At 38.0% G+C, this 14880-nt stretch overlaps 1 protein-coding gene across 2 annotated transcripts in view; it reads left to right on the forward strand.

Moving 5' to 3' along the window:
- Positions 1-14880, forward strand: part of MELK (maternal embryonic leucine zipper kinase) — an 88668-nt gene that overhangs the window by 62842 nt on the left and 10946 nt on the right. For both annotated transcript variants that reach the window (XM_001504318.6, XM_005605628.4), the window contains 2 exons: positions 4671-4802; positions 8297-8419. In XM_001504318.6, the coding sequence (XP_001504368.2) occupies positions 4671-4802; positions 8297-8419 (255 nt within the window). The remainder of the gene's footprint in view (positions 1-4670; positions 4803-8296; positions 8420-14880) is intronic.

Raw genomic sequence — 14880 nt, forward strand, 5'->3', positions numbered from 1 at the left:
CCATTCAGGAGCTTTTTAGTCTGATGTAGTCCTATTTGTTTATTTTTTCTGTTGTTTCCCTTGCCTGAGGAGACATATTCAAAAAGATAGTGCTAAAACCAATGTCAAAGAACGTACTACCTATGTTTTCTTCTAAGAGTTTTATGGTTTCAGTATTATTAAAATCCGACACTTTCGTAGGGCTGAGAGTCTCATAGTCTTGTGAGTAAATTATTTAGAAACTTTCAGTTAAACATGGTGGATTGAACAGATGTGTTTACATCCAACACTTCCTAAAACCTCACTAAAATAACAATAGGGGGATAAAAAGGCAAAAAATTCACAAAGATGAAGAGAATAAAAGAGGAGACAAAAGGAATGTCAATAAAGTTTTGCAAGTTATAAAATAGATAAGTGGTAGCTAATACAACATTTTGGAGAAAACTGAAAGCTAAGTGCTTGCAGTGGGAAAGAACAATAAGCAAATTGATTAGAGCCCTTGAGCTCCAGAAAGGCTCAAGAATCAGAGGTACTAGGATCCCCCGAAGTCAGGGAAGTGAGCAGGGTGGAAACAAGGAAGATTGATTGAAAGTCTGTATTAGAAGGGGTTAGACCCCTAGGTCTTTTTCTCTACTTTGTGCTGCATGACAGCCACCCCTTCCCCAACCCCAGCAGAAGATTGGAGACATTGAACAAGAGGCACTCTTGTACCAGACAGAGCTCAGGTGGGGGTACCCAACCATTCTGAAATGGATGCATGGACACACACAGTCGTCAGATTGAGCAGTGAACCACTACCTCTAATCCCCTTCCCTGTTCAACTCTGAGAATGCTGGAACCAGGATGTTATCCTTATTTGCAGTGGGAATGAGGAAACTATTGTAAGATTCATTTCTAGGGAAAAGCCAAGAGAGAAGACCTAGTATACCAGTCGTTAGGAGTTCATGTTCCTGTCTGCTCACATTTGAGAAAAGCCCCAAGGTGATGAGCGTCCCCAAACTACAGAGAGCCTTTAATTATATGTAGTCTAATTCTTCACTTTTAAATAGAAACAGATAGCCAAAGATCACCAGGCATTTGAGGAAAGCCTGTAACACGAGAGTCAGAGATCAAAACAAATGGCATGGGTTGGGGGAAGAAGGAAGAAAAAGTAAAGGTACTCAGAAAAAAGAGATTAAGCAGGAAGTGGAAGAAAATGGCTAAGAAACAATAATTAATATTCTTAGACATAAGAGAAGCTATTTCTTTCTTGAAATAGGAATAGGGATGACTAGAAAGGAACATTTGAAGAGATAGCACTTGAAAATTTAAGTTATGAACACAGAAATGAGAACCTCAGTAGAAATGTTTGAAAATGAAATTAATGTGAAATTTTTCAGGTATGAGGGGCTTCTTGATCGTTTCTTTTGTGTAGGGGAGAATCTTGTGCTGATGGACTCTCTCACCTTTTATCTGGGAAGGGTTTTATTCCTCCATTGTATCTGAAGGATATTTTTGCTGGATGGAGTACTCTTGGCTGAAGGTTTTTGTCTCTCAGAATTTTGAATATATCATTCCACTCTCCTAGCTTGTAAGGTTTCTGCTAAGAAATCTGCTGAAAGCCTGATAGGGGTTCCTTTGTAGGTTATTTTCTTCTGCCTTGCTGCCCTTAATGTTTTTTCTTTGTGATTGATTTTTGCCAGTTTTACTAATATATGCCTTGGAGAAGGTCTTTTTACATTGATGTAATTAGGTGTTCTATTAGATTCTTTTACTTGTAATTCCAGCTCCTTCCCCAGGTTTGGGAAGTTCTCAGCTATTGTTTCTTTGAACAGGCTCTCCACTCTTTTCTCCCTCCATTCTCCCTCTGGAATACCTATAATCCTTTTGTTGATTTTCCTAATTGAGTTAGATATTCTCAGAGAATTTCTTCATTTCTTTTAAGTCTTAGTTCTCTCTCCTCCTCCATCTGAAGCAGTTCTGTTTTTCTCTCCTCTAAATTGCTAATTCTGTCCTCCATATCAGCTCTGTTATTTAAGGACTCCAGATTTTTCTTTATCTCGTTCATTGTGTTTTTCATCTCCAACATTTTTTATTGGCTTTTCTTTATAGTTTCAATCTGTTTTGTGAAGGATTCCCTCTCTTCATTAATTTTATTCCTGATTTCATTGAACTCTCTGAGTTTTCTTGTAACTTGTTGAGTTTTTTTATGATAGCTATTTTGAATTCTGTCATTTAGATTGTAAATTTCTGTGCCTTCAGGATTGGTTTCTGGGTGTTTGTCTTTTTCCTTCTGGACTGGAGTATTAGTATACCTCTTCATATATTTGATGGGGTGGATTTGTGCCTTCACATAGTGGCACTATCTGGTAGAAGATTCCACCTGCCACCACTGGGGGTGGGGCAGGAGCTGTGTATTCTGGGTCTGCCACAATCTGTGTCAGCTGTGCCTGTCTGAGCCTGGGCCACTCCTTGGGACCACAGCAGTCCTGTAGTCTCTCCCACCAAATGGGAAAGTGATCATGTTGGGGCTCAGAGCTGTCACCGCCTGCTTCCACAGTGTCCCACTGAGGCATGCTCCACCTTCAGGGCTGCAGAGATACTGTGGGCGTTCGCAGCAGCCAGGAACTCGTTTGCCCGGGCGTGCAAGTCCACTGCCACCTCTTCCTAGATCACACCGTCCATTGTGCTTGGTGGGTGGGGCCTCCCCACTGGGTCTGAGCCTTGGCCACTCTGGGACCATGGTAGCACTGTGGGCTCTCTCACGAGACAGGAAAGTGATCATGTGGGGGCTCAGGGCTGCCATCACCTGTTCCCACAGTCCCGCTGAGACATGTTCCCACCCTTGGGGCTGCAGTGGTACTATGTGCACTCCAGCTGGGAGAGCAGTCACACGCATGTACAGTGCTGCCGAGGGGCCAGAAAGTGCTCACCTATCTCCACCACCACCACCACCATCCATCTTCAGATGAATAGTTTCTTGGGTCTCAGGCATCCTGTTGTGCTATGTGGGTATCCTCTGTTGGTCAATGAATGTTGATTTAGTTGTAGTTCAAAGGGGGAGAGATAAGGGGAACAGCTCACTCTGCCATGTTGCTGATGTCACTCTGAAATCTTTCAGAAGTAGAATCTGAAGACAAAGAGATGCACAAATAGAAGAGAAGTGGTAAGAAAGGTCCAACATACAAATAAAAGAAGTTGCAGGAAGATAAAACAGAGAAGAAAGAGGGGAAGAAAGCATCAAAGAAATAATTCAAGAAGAAATATTCTAGAACTGAATTTCTAAGAACAGAGAGGCTTAACCAGGACTTGGCAAAATGCGTGCAAATAGATCCACACAAAGGCCTTAGTGACATTTTGGAAAACTGGGGAAAAAGAAGATCCAGAAAATTTCTAGAGACAAAACCAAAAGATCAGAAACCCAAAAGCTTGGGAATCAGAAAGATTTTAGATTTTTCAGTTGCTATACTAGAAGCAAGAAGATCATGGAACAGTGTCTTAAAAACTGTGAAAATGGTTATCAACCTAGAATTCAGTACTCAGCCAGACCAGAATTAAGTGTGAGAACAGAATGCAGTCATTTATCAGACATGCAAGATCTCAGAAAATTTACCTCCCATCCATCCACCCTCAAGGAGTTACTGGAAAATGTGTTCCACCAAAATAAGAGAGTAAACCAAGAAAGAGGCATCTAGGAAACTGGGAATACATTGTAGGATAGAGGTAAAGGGAATCCCTAGACTGACAGTTGAGCTGCAGGCTGAGAAAAGCCAGAGTGGAGCATGGAATGCAGACATCAGGTGCTGTGTCTGCAGAAGGGAGACAGAGGAGGAGACAGATTCGCTGATGTGTGTGAACATGTTGAGATGAGGTGAAAAGTGTTAGAGAGTGTGGAGTTGAATTAGTAAGATGAATAACTGTCTCTTTTTCATTTTTAACTTCAGGAAAAACAAAGTTTCAAAGGAAGAAAGTGAAGGGACAGCACGCTGTGTAGTTTAGCTGCCAGGCTGATATTCAGCCAGTGTGGCCATGCTGGTTGTTAAGATACTAGCGTATTTATAGACTGAGTGGTAAATAATTACTACCTCGAGTGACCTCCCTCTTGCCCTGTTACCTCCTTTAGGCCCCTTTGGCACCTCCCTCCAGTCCTGCTTCGCATCCAGCAATTAAAAGGTTAATAATTGGCATGGCAGGAGTCCCTTTAGGACCCTACTCACCTCTTGGCCTCTGCTCTGATTGGTTGGTGTCGGGGTACCAATTAAACATTTTGAACATTACCTTTGCTTAGTTGTGAATACTGTTTACATAATCATAATATAAATATTGATCTAACTAGAAACTGTAATAAAATTAGGAAGGAGACGTTTGGGGAAGGAAGGAGTTGTAGTAGAGTTAAGTTCTTGTTTTCCATAGTAGGAAATCTATAGTTAATATCTGAAGCTGAAAAAAAAATTAAAGCTATATAGGCATTAATTTAGAAATATAGAAAAAATAGCTAAAAGTGTTTAAAAGTAATTCCTTCGGGGGAGTAGAAATTGTGTGTTGGGGGAGTATGATGTAGGGGATTGCTGTTTTCATTATATGCCTTATAAAGCTAAAAACATTTAAAATCCTGAATGTCTGTTACATTGAGGAAAAATTAATTTAAAATAGAACATTATTTCAAAAAACAACTTTAGTCTTCTAAACAACTTGGCTTTCTTTTCTTCCAGTGGCAATATGATCACCTCACAGCTACCTATCTTCTGCTTCAAGCCAAGAAGACTCGAGGGAAACCTGTTCGTTTAAGGCTTCCTTCTTTTTCCTGTAGACAAGTCAGTGCTATCCCCTTCACAAACAGCAAGGTAAATGTTAGAACCTTCTTTGTGAACACCTATTGCTCTAGGCATGTGCCTGCCCTGTTGATGGGTGGATACACCACTGCAAAAGTTAACTTTGCTGGTGTCAAAATCCAGAGGCAAGACATTTTATGATTTAAATATTTTTGTTGAGGAAAATGGGAAATTCTGTACTTGAACTCTAAGCTTTTGAAGATTAACATGGCATTTAAAAATTCTTCCCCTCCCCTTTTTTTCACAAAAGTAATTCCTGATTGTTATAGAAAAAATTTTAAGCCACAGAGAAGCTAAAGAAAAATAGTGTTTACCTGTAAACCTACCACCTATAGATAATATAGTTTATATTTTACTGTGTCTTTCCAGTCATTTTTTAGTATGCTTATTTATATAATTTATGTACGTTTGTGCTTTTAAAGGATGCAGTATTATTGAATTGTAATTAATCAAAAAAATTGTTGGGAGTAAGACCTATGAATACAGGACATGTTATACTTCATATGCCATGAATATTTCAGTGACTATCTTGATACTCATTGTGTTAAGAGTTTAGGTTTTGTTTGTTGTGAGCAGTAGCTATAGCTCATGCAACCCAAGTTCCTTGTATGAGTTAGTTGTAACCAAATTATTTTTTTTCTGTTTTGTTGTCTTTGTCTCATTTTCCTTGGTCATGAACATTTAGAATGGTAGAGAAGCTTTATGTATTTGGAAGTGCTGTGTCATTCCTAAGTGGTCACGTTAGTCTGTTTTCACTGTGATTCTTTGTATCTCCATGGCTTAAAATTGTGCCTTCTGAATACTTTCGCAGATGGGTGTGGAACTTTGTAATATAATCTTCCCTCAGATTAATTCAGGTTGCAGTTGAAATGATTTTAGCACTAGGAAACTCTACTTTTGTTATTCTCAGAAAGAGGTAGTTGGCCCTCTTTGGGAATCCAGTATAGCCCAAATGATTATGTGGGTGAGGTGATTTTTTGTTTCTCTTTCTTTAGGTTTCAAAACTCTGTAAAAAAAAAAAAAAAAAAAAAAATGTTAAATGCTGCCTCTTTGATGATTTTCTGTTGAATTCCCTGTCCCCCACCCCCTTGGGTTCCTTTAACACCTCATTTAGATCTCTCTCTGGCCTTGGTCAATCATGTGCTGCAGGTGTAGTGGGTCTTATGTCCCTGCCAGACTAACTTGTGCCCCTTCTTCCCTCCCTAGTTGATCTTTTGACCAAACTAAGAAGTAAAAATTGTTATGGCAAGTGGCTACTGTGTAAAGAAATCTGTGCAGTGAGATAATCGTATTCCTGGGATGGTTTTATAGTGTGTTCTTAGAGAGTTTATTGGGCTGTTGAATACCCCATACCCCGGCGATCTTTTATCCATGGGCTTTGTGTGAATCAGCATCAGGCATCCGGCCCACATCACCAAACACTTTCAACTTTCAGATTCAAGTTAACACTGTTAGGTCCAAGAGGACACAAAAGCGTGAACTTTGCTTCTGAACCAGGTAATTTCAGAAAGACATTAGATACCTCTGTACTTAGAATAACCACTTCAGCTAAATTTTTAAATTTATGATATCTCAGTTAAGAGGTTTGAGACATTTTCCTAAGCCATTGGATTTTCTTATATCTGGACTCCTGGACTCAATTCCTCTGCTTATATGATTCATAAAGTGTACCAGTGGACAAGATCTGGGAAGATATTTACTCTTATCTTCCATCTAATGAGCATTTACCTAATAATTTAATTATTTGGGTATTCATATATTTGAATCAATTTTTATAGCAGAGAGATTTTTAATGACAAGAAATGAAGTAGAAATCAAATTTTGGGTTCTTTTCTGATCTTTATGCAAGTCATTGAGATCTGAAGCAAGCCACAGAGTCTCTTTGTACTTTTCTTCCCCTTGATGGAATCACCCTTTTCCTCTGGGGAGTTGTTGACAGGAAAGTAAGTAATTCTGAACTGTTAATAAATAGATGGCACTTTTAGTGAAACAATAATACAGTCTGATTCAAGAATCACAAAAGATGACATCATCAACATTATTAGCATTTTCAGGCCCCATGTTAGGCGCTTGGGAAGCAGATCTCTGTAAGGTGTGGTACTTGGTGAGGCAAGACATATACAGAGACAACACCACATCGTAAAGATGGTTAGTGCCAGATGAGGGGCTAGAGGTGTGCTGTAGAGAGGGGCTTTAGAGGATGGGAGTGATCACCAGGTGATCCAAAGTGGACTCACAGTCAAGTTTAGAAAAATGGAAAGGAAGGAACACAGTATTCACGGCAAGACAAATGGGATTAGCAAAAGCTCAGGTACCTGAATGTGCTTGCTATGTTCTGTTGACAGTGGCTAGACTCGTTTGGTTAAAATGAGTTCAAGTAGGGAAAAGTGAGAGGAAGAGAGAGAGCAAGTAAGCTGGAAGGGTAGTGAAAGCTGGATTGTAGAGAGGCTTAAAATGCCACGTCAGAGGGGTTGGGCTTTTATGCCATAGGTGATGGGAACCATGGATTTTGAGTAAGATGTGGCAAGTCACTGACATGACTAATTTTGAAAAATTCATCCAGTGGAGTATAGAATTGTCAGGGATGTGTGTGCTGTTACTGTCTACTGCAGTACCCATGACAGCCATCATTCATTCAACACTGTACTTTCCCCACTGAGCCTAGCTTTAGCATTCTTCTCAGCCTGGCACCCCGTATAGCTAGATCTCTAGTTGATGGTAATTGGCAATCCTAGAGAACTCTGTCATCTCCAGTTGAGAGGGTGGAAGGATTGGTGGCACAGACCATATTGTATGTTTGAACATTTCAGGTCTGAGAAGATTTGTCCTTGAATCAGAACAGTGGCAATGGGACTGGAAAAGAAAGGATGAGGTGTGAGAAATTCAAGTAAAGTTGCCTGGCCACGTTAACTAGATGTTGAGGGGAAAAGGGGAGGAGGGAGAAATAAAAAAATCCAATTACACTCCATAGTCTTAGAATTTAGGGTATATTTGGTATACCCTTAGCTTATAGAGGGGGAAGAATGAGGGACAATAAATGATTCTGGTGGTATTGTTAGCATGGGACCACAATACCTGTCCCCAGCGAATCTTTCATAAGGCTAATTTATTCCTACTAGAAACTGCTAACTACCCTCTGTGTTCTTACAACTAAGAAACCTGTGTTTCAAAGTTGTTTCCCTTCCATCTTCTACTTTGTCAGAGCTTTTTATTTGTAGATCTGCAAAGAAGTTATTTGTCTGGTGTTATAGCAGCTTTCTGATAATGATGAGCTATGTAGTATGCCGTATAACATCAGAATGTTCCAAGACATATTGTTTGAGAGTCAGAGATTCTCCTATCTAATAATTTGAATGAAATTTTTTGACTGCCTGCTTTCTATACTGAATGATGAGCTCCTTCAATATACTGTCTCTCTCAGTTTCTGCTTCCAGGGCCTTGCTCTGTGCCAGGGATATACTATTTTAAAGTATAGCGTGTCTCTAAGTTCTTCTGTTTTTGAATAGTCAAAGAATCTGAGTCTAGAAGATGTCACCACAAGTGATGAAAATTATGTGGCTGGCTTAAGAGACTATGAATGGTGTGAAGACAATTCATCGACAGGTGTGGCTACTCCCCAAACACCACAGGTTGGTTATTTTTATTACTATTTATAGCAGGATATATTGTCTCAATTATAAAAACATCTAGGCTGTAACATGAGATCTAGTATGTTCTTGCAAATTTAGTGAATTCCTAAGACATTGAAAACATTAATGGGAGATTGTTGGAATATGAATGAAAGGGAAGCCAATTGTTTTCAAGTTGAAGAAAGCCAAGATTCCAGTTTGGAGCACTTTACCACCCCTTTTTTCTTTTCCTTTTTTTTTCTTAAATGAGATATAATTTCCATGTAGTTAGTTAAATTCACCATTTTAGTGCACAACTCTGTGTGTTTTGACAAATGCATAGTCGCGTCACCACCAAAATGAAGAACAGTTCTGTGACCCCCCCCCAAATTTGCTCATGTCCCTTTGTAGTCAACTCCCCATTCCCCCCAACTCAGAGCAGCAGCTGATCTCTTTTCCTCTCCCTTTGATCATCTTTTTCTCCTACTTGGAGTTTGTTGAGCATCTTGAATGTATAGTTAATATTTTCCCTCTCTTGTCCCCGAGGGAGCCAGGCAGGGTGCACTCCTTTCTTTCTCAGGGAAGCGCAGCCGCAGGCGTACGTGTTTCTGCTCAGGGAACTTCACCAGACACTCAGTCCAAAGTTTTCCCTGGGGGCTGGTTACAAAGGCACTCTGCCTATGCAATCAGTCACAGTCATAGAAATCCCAGACTTCCAGAAGGAAACCAGGTATTCACTGTAACTCACACTGTTTGTGCAGTCTATATAACCTGGTATAGCAGGTCTCAGTGCCCCAGCCGTGCAAACAGACTTATCTGTGTCGTGAACTTTTTAAAAGCTGAGTTTCCAGGCTCCAGCCAGGACCTGCTCTGTCAACTCTTGTGCACAGCCAAGGCTCCTGGTACATATGTGTGAGAGTTTGAGTGGAATGAGTATCTTCAGCCTTGCCAGATAATACCAGCTTTTCCCCAAAGTGGTTGTATTTTACTTCGAATAGCAGTTTAAGAGTGTTCCCATTGCTCCACATACTTATTAATACTTCATATTTTTAGCTATTTAATATTTTCTAATCTGGTGAAGGTAAAGTGATTATCTCATTGTGGTTTAATTTGTACTTTTCTGACTACTTAGGCATCTTTTCGTATATTAATTGGCCAATAGGGTTTCCTGTTCTGTGAAATGGTTTTTCAAGTGCTTTGCATATTTTCCTTTCTTTTTTTTTTTTTTTGAGGAAGATCAGCCCTGAGCTAACTGCTGCCAACACTCCTTTTTTTTTTCTGAGGAAGACTGGCCCTCAGCTAACATCCATGCCCATCTTCCCCTACTTTATGTGTGGGACGCCTGTCACAGTATGCCTTGCCAAGTGCTGCCATGTCGGCACCTGGGATCCGAACCAGTGAACCCTGGGCCGCCAAAGCAGAATGTGTGCACTTAACTGCTGCGCCACTGGGCCAGCCCTGCATATTTTTCTATTGGATTGTTTCTCTTTTTTTGTTTTATCGAAAAAGTTCTTAATCTTAATTCTAATCCTTTGTTGGTTATGTGTTGCAGATATGTTATCTGAGTTTGTTACTTGTCTTTTTACTTTCATGACAGAAGTCATTAATTTTAATGAATTAGAAGTTGTCAGTATTTTCCTTTATGGTTTGTAATATTTGTGTCTTTTTAAAGAAATCCTTCCTTATCCAGAAGTCATAAATGCATTCTTGTATATTGCTTCTAAAAGTTTGCAACTTTTCCTTTCACATTTAAGTCTTCAATCTATCGGGAATTAATTCTCCTGTATGGTATGAGGTAGGGAACCAATTTTTCCCACATATAATCAGTTGTGCCGGCATCACTGAAAATTCTCCTTTTTCCCCACTGATCTACAGTGGTCATTCCATCAAATATAAAGTTGTCATATGAGTGTGTCTGTTTCTGGGCTATATTTTGTTTATTGGTTTATTTGCACCAATACCATACATCTTAATTACTTTAATTTTATAATTGTTCTTCTATCTGGTTGGTCGGTTTTCCTCTCATTTCATTCTTCTTTAGGACTGTCTTGGCTATTCTTGCCCCTTTGCATTTCCATATACATTTTAGAATCATTTTGACAAATTTGAAATACACTCAAAAATTGAAATTACATTGAATTTAAGATTCAGTGTGGGAAAAATTGGAATCTAGACCCTCAAATCCCCCCTCCGTAAACACAGTACACCTCTTCCTTTATTATGTTTTAGTTAATTAGTTTCAATAAACTTTTAGAAGTTTCTCCAAAAAGGCCTGACGTATCTTTCGTTAGATTTATTCCTAGGTTCTTTTATTTTTTATTGCTATTGGGAATGGTAGGTTTTTTAAAATCACATTTTCTAACTGACGGGTACTGGTGTACAGATAAGAGATAGATTTTGTGTATTGATCTTATATTCCACAACTTTCCTAAACTCTTTTTAATTCTTATAATTTGTTTATTCTTTTGAGTGTTCTGTATAGAAAATTATATCATCTATGGATGACAGTTTTGTTTCTTCCCTTCTAATTCTTTTGCCTTTAATATCTTTTCTTTTATTACCTCACTTAGTAGTCCTAGCAGTGTAGCAGGCATTCTGTGTTCTTCCCAATTATAAAAAAATGCTTCTACTGTTTTATCATTAAATACATTTTTTCTCTCTCTCTCCTTCTTCCTTCACCTTCCCGCTTCCCATCTCTCTCAACTTCCTTCTCCCTCTCCCTCTTCTTTCCATTCTCCCTCTTCTCCCTCCTGCACCCCCCACCCCATATTTTTCAGGCTAAGCCTTTTTTTTTTTTTTATCTAGTCCTGGTTTGCTAAGATTTGTTTAAAACTCATGAATCTCTGTTGCAGAAAAAGAATTAGATAAAATTTATCTATTGAGATAGTCATCTTCCATTTGTTATTGAAGTACGTTATGTGTTATATTAATAGATCTGATGTTAAACCAATTTTGCATTCTTTAGATAAGCCCTATTTGGTCATGATGTATTACTGTCTTTTTTTTTATACCTTGCTGGGTTTAGTTTCCTAATATTTTGTTTAGGATTTTTGCTTCTGTGTTCTTAAATGAGATTGAACTATAATTTTCTTTCTTAAATGACTCTTTTTTTCTTTGGAAAATGTTAATTTTATTATTACATAAGTAATACATGGATACATTCATCTTATAAAAAATTCAAACAATATAGAACTATGCTGAATAGAGTGAAAGATTTTCTTCCTCTTTCGTTGTGTCCATCCCATCTTACATTAATCTCATCTGATTTTGGTTTTAAGATTATATTAGTCTTCTAAAATCAATTGAGATTTGTTGCTTTTTTATTCTCTGGGATGGTTTTCAAGAGCTGGGAATTATATTTTTCCTGAATGTATGATAGAACTTATCATATAACTGTCTGGGCCTGGAATGTTTTTATAAGAGGTTAGTTAACGACTGATCCAATTTCTTTTGTGTTTATAAGAATATATATATTTCTGTTTTTTCTTGACAGTTTGGTGAGTTTTGTCTGTCGTGTCCATTTCATCTAAGTTTTAAAATATATTGGCATAAAGTCAATAGGAGAATATTATGATCTTGTGAATATCTGTAGTATGGTTTATATTCCCTTTTTCATTCCTAAAGTGTATTTGCTTTTTTGCAGCTCTTTCATTTTTTCGATCAGTCTTGCCAGAGTTTTGTCAGCTTTATTAGTCTTTTCAAAGAAGCAGTTTCTGGCTTTGTTGATTCTATCTATTATATCCTTGTTTCTTTTCTTTTTTTTTCCCGAAAGATTGGCACCTGAGCTAACAACTGTTGCCAATTTTTTTTTTTCCTGCTTTTTCTCCCCAGATCCCCCAAGTACATAGTTGTATATTTTAGTTGTGGGTCCTTCTCATTGTGTTTATGTGGGACACCACCTCAGCGTGGCCTGATGAGCAGTGCCATGTCCGAACCCGGGATCCGAACTGGCAAAACCCTGGGCTGCTAAAGCCGAGCATGCAAACTTAACCACTTGGCCACAGGGCCAGCCCCGATATATCCTTGTTTCTCTTTTGTTATTTTCTGCCCTCATTTGTCTGTTAGATCAATCTTAGTAAATTCTACTGTTAAATCTTCTATGTCCATATAATTTATTGTCTGCTTGATTCATAAATTTTTCTGCTTGAGCATGGGATCTGTTACAAATCTTCTAATGTGATTGTAGTTTATAATTTTCTCTTTGTAATTCTATTTTTGCCTTATACGTATATTTGAAGCTATATAATTAGCATCTAAGTTCAGAATTTTTATTGTGGTGAATTGAACCTTTTATCGTTTATAGTGATTCTCTTTATTATTAGTAATGTTTTCTCCCTAAGTTTGTTCCTCTGATATTAAGATAGCTATATTGATTTCCTTTTGGTTGTAATTTGGTGTATATTTTTTCATCTTTTTATTTACAATCTTTCATGCCCTTATATTTTAGGTAGATCTCTTTAAAACTACGTAGAATTGCATTTGGAGTACAAACAAAATCTTTGTCTTTTGAATTGAAAGCCTGATAAACTTACATTTATTTTGATTACTGATGTATTTATCATATATCTGCCATCTTATTTTGTGTTTTCTTTTTTTTTTCTCCCCAAAGCCCTGGTACATAGTTGTATATCCTAGTTGTAGGTCATTCTAGTTCTTCTGTGTGGGACACCACCACAGCATGGCTTGATGAGCAGTGTGTAGGTCCACACCCAGGATCTGAACCAGCATGAAGCAGAGCACATGAACTTAACCACTTGGCCATGGGGCTGGCCCCTTATTTTGTGTTTTCTGTTTGTCCCACTTTTTCCTGTAATTTTTCCCATATTTCTTGTTTTTTATGTTAATTTCCCCCCCTCATTCCACTGGTTTCTATTTCATTTCTAGTCTTTTAATATTTACTCTAAATTTTTAACATACTATTTAATTTAACCAAACATAATCTATCTTTATTTTCCCTCCAAATATATGAAGTCCTTGGAACACTAATCTCTGATCCCCCTTCCTGGATCACATGTTATTGATCTTGTTTATGATTCACTGTGCTTCTTATATATGAAGATTTGTATCTTTAATCAATTTTGCAAAATTCCTTGAACAATTGCTGCTTTTTCATTATCTCTATTGTCTATCTCTGGAATTTAGAACAGACCTATGTTACACCATCTCACTTCATTTCCCATTTATCTTAAATTTTCTTTTATATATCTCATATCTTCTTTTTTCTGGACTACATTCTGGATAATTTCTTCAGATTTATTTCCCATTCATAAATTCTCCTTTTATTTCTATTTAATCTACTTTATGACATGTCCATTTGAGGTTTTCTTTTTCTTCCCTGCTTTTTCTCCCCATCCCTCCAGTATATAGTTCTATATTTTAGTTGTGGGTCCTTCTAGTTGTGGCATGTGGGACCATGTCAGACCTCAGCGTGGCCTGACCAGCAATGCCATGTCTGTGCCCAGGATCTGAACCGGTGAAACCCTGGGCCACCGAAGCAGAGCGTGAGAACTTAACCACTCAGCCATGGGGCTGGCCCCCCTGAGGTTTTCATTTTTGTCATTGCATTTTTTTGTCTCTTGCGATTTTTATTCTTTTTCAAAGCTACTTTGACATTTTTGGTAATCTCTTTCTTTTCTCATGTTTTCAATTTCTTTTATTATTTTAAACATAAACATATTTATCTTCTGTATTTGGTAATTTTAATATCTGACATCTTTATGGACTTGATTCTTTTTATTTTTTTCTGCTGACTTTTGTTCATGATGTTTGTATCTTTTGGAACTATTTTATGGGCTCATTTTTCTTGGAACTCTGTGGGAATTCTTTGAGGCTTGGATTAAGGTTGAAGGCTTGGATTGTGTTGCACTGAAGCTTTTCTTTCAGATAGGAGTTGCGTTTGCTTCTACCATGCTCCTGAGACACAACCTATTTAAGACTATTGTAAATTAAAGTTTTGGCTTGAGATTACAGGAACCATGCAAACAGAATGAATTTGGGCCCCAAACATCTGTGAAGACTGTCCTATGGTTACTTATAAATTATTAAAGGAGATTCTTTTTTTCTCCTCCAGAGCCAAGGCCAAGGTAGACATGTTTTCTTGCTGACTCCTTTGCAGGGCAGATTTATATTTAATTCCCCCTTTCATTTTTGTTATAACCCCTCCTGGCTTTACAGGGGAGCTTTGAACCTAATTTACCACCTTACATAGGTCTAAGGCTTCCGTGGCTATTAAAACCTATGCTGTAGATTATCTGCGAAGGTAGGTAGATGCCCTTAGGGCAGTGGATGATTTTGGCCTTGGTTTCATCTCTGGATTCAGTTACTTCTCCTGTTTTTAGTTTGGCCTCTGAGGATTTTCCTTTCTTTCTTTGCTAGCTCAACCATAAATTCAAAAGGATTAAAAAATATTTTCTATCCAACATTTATGTTAGAGTATTTTAACGTGGTTTTTCTGCCTAATCATTGACTAAACTTTTATTTTT

Source organism: Equus caballus, chromosome 25, assembly GCF_041296265.1.
Source record: "Equus caballus isolate H_3958 breed thoroughbred chromosome 25, TB-T2T, whole genome shotgun sequence".
NCBI classification, from domain to species: Eukaryota; Metazoa; Chordata; class Mammalia; order Perissodactyla; family Equidae; genus Equus; species Equus caballus.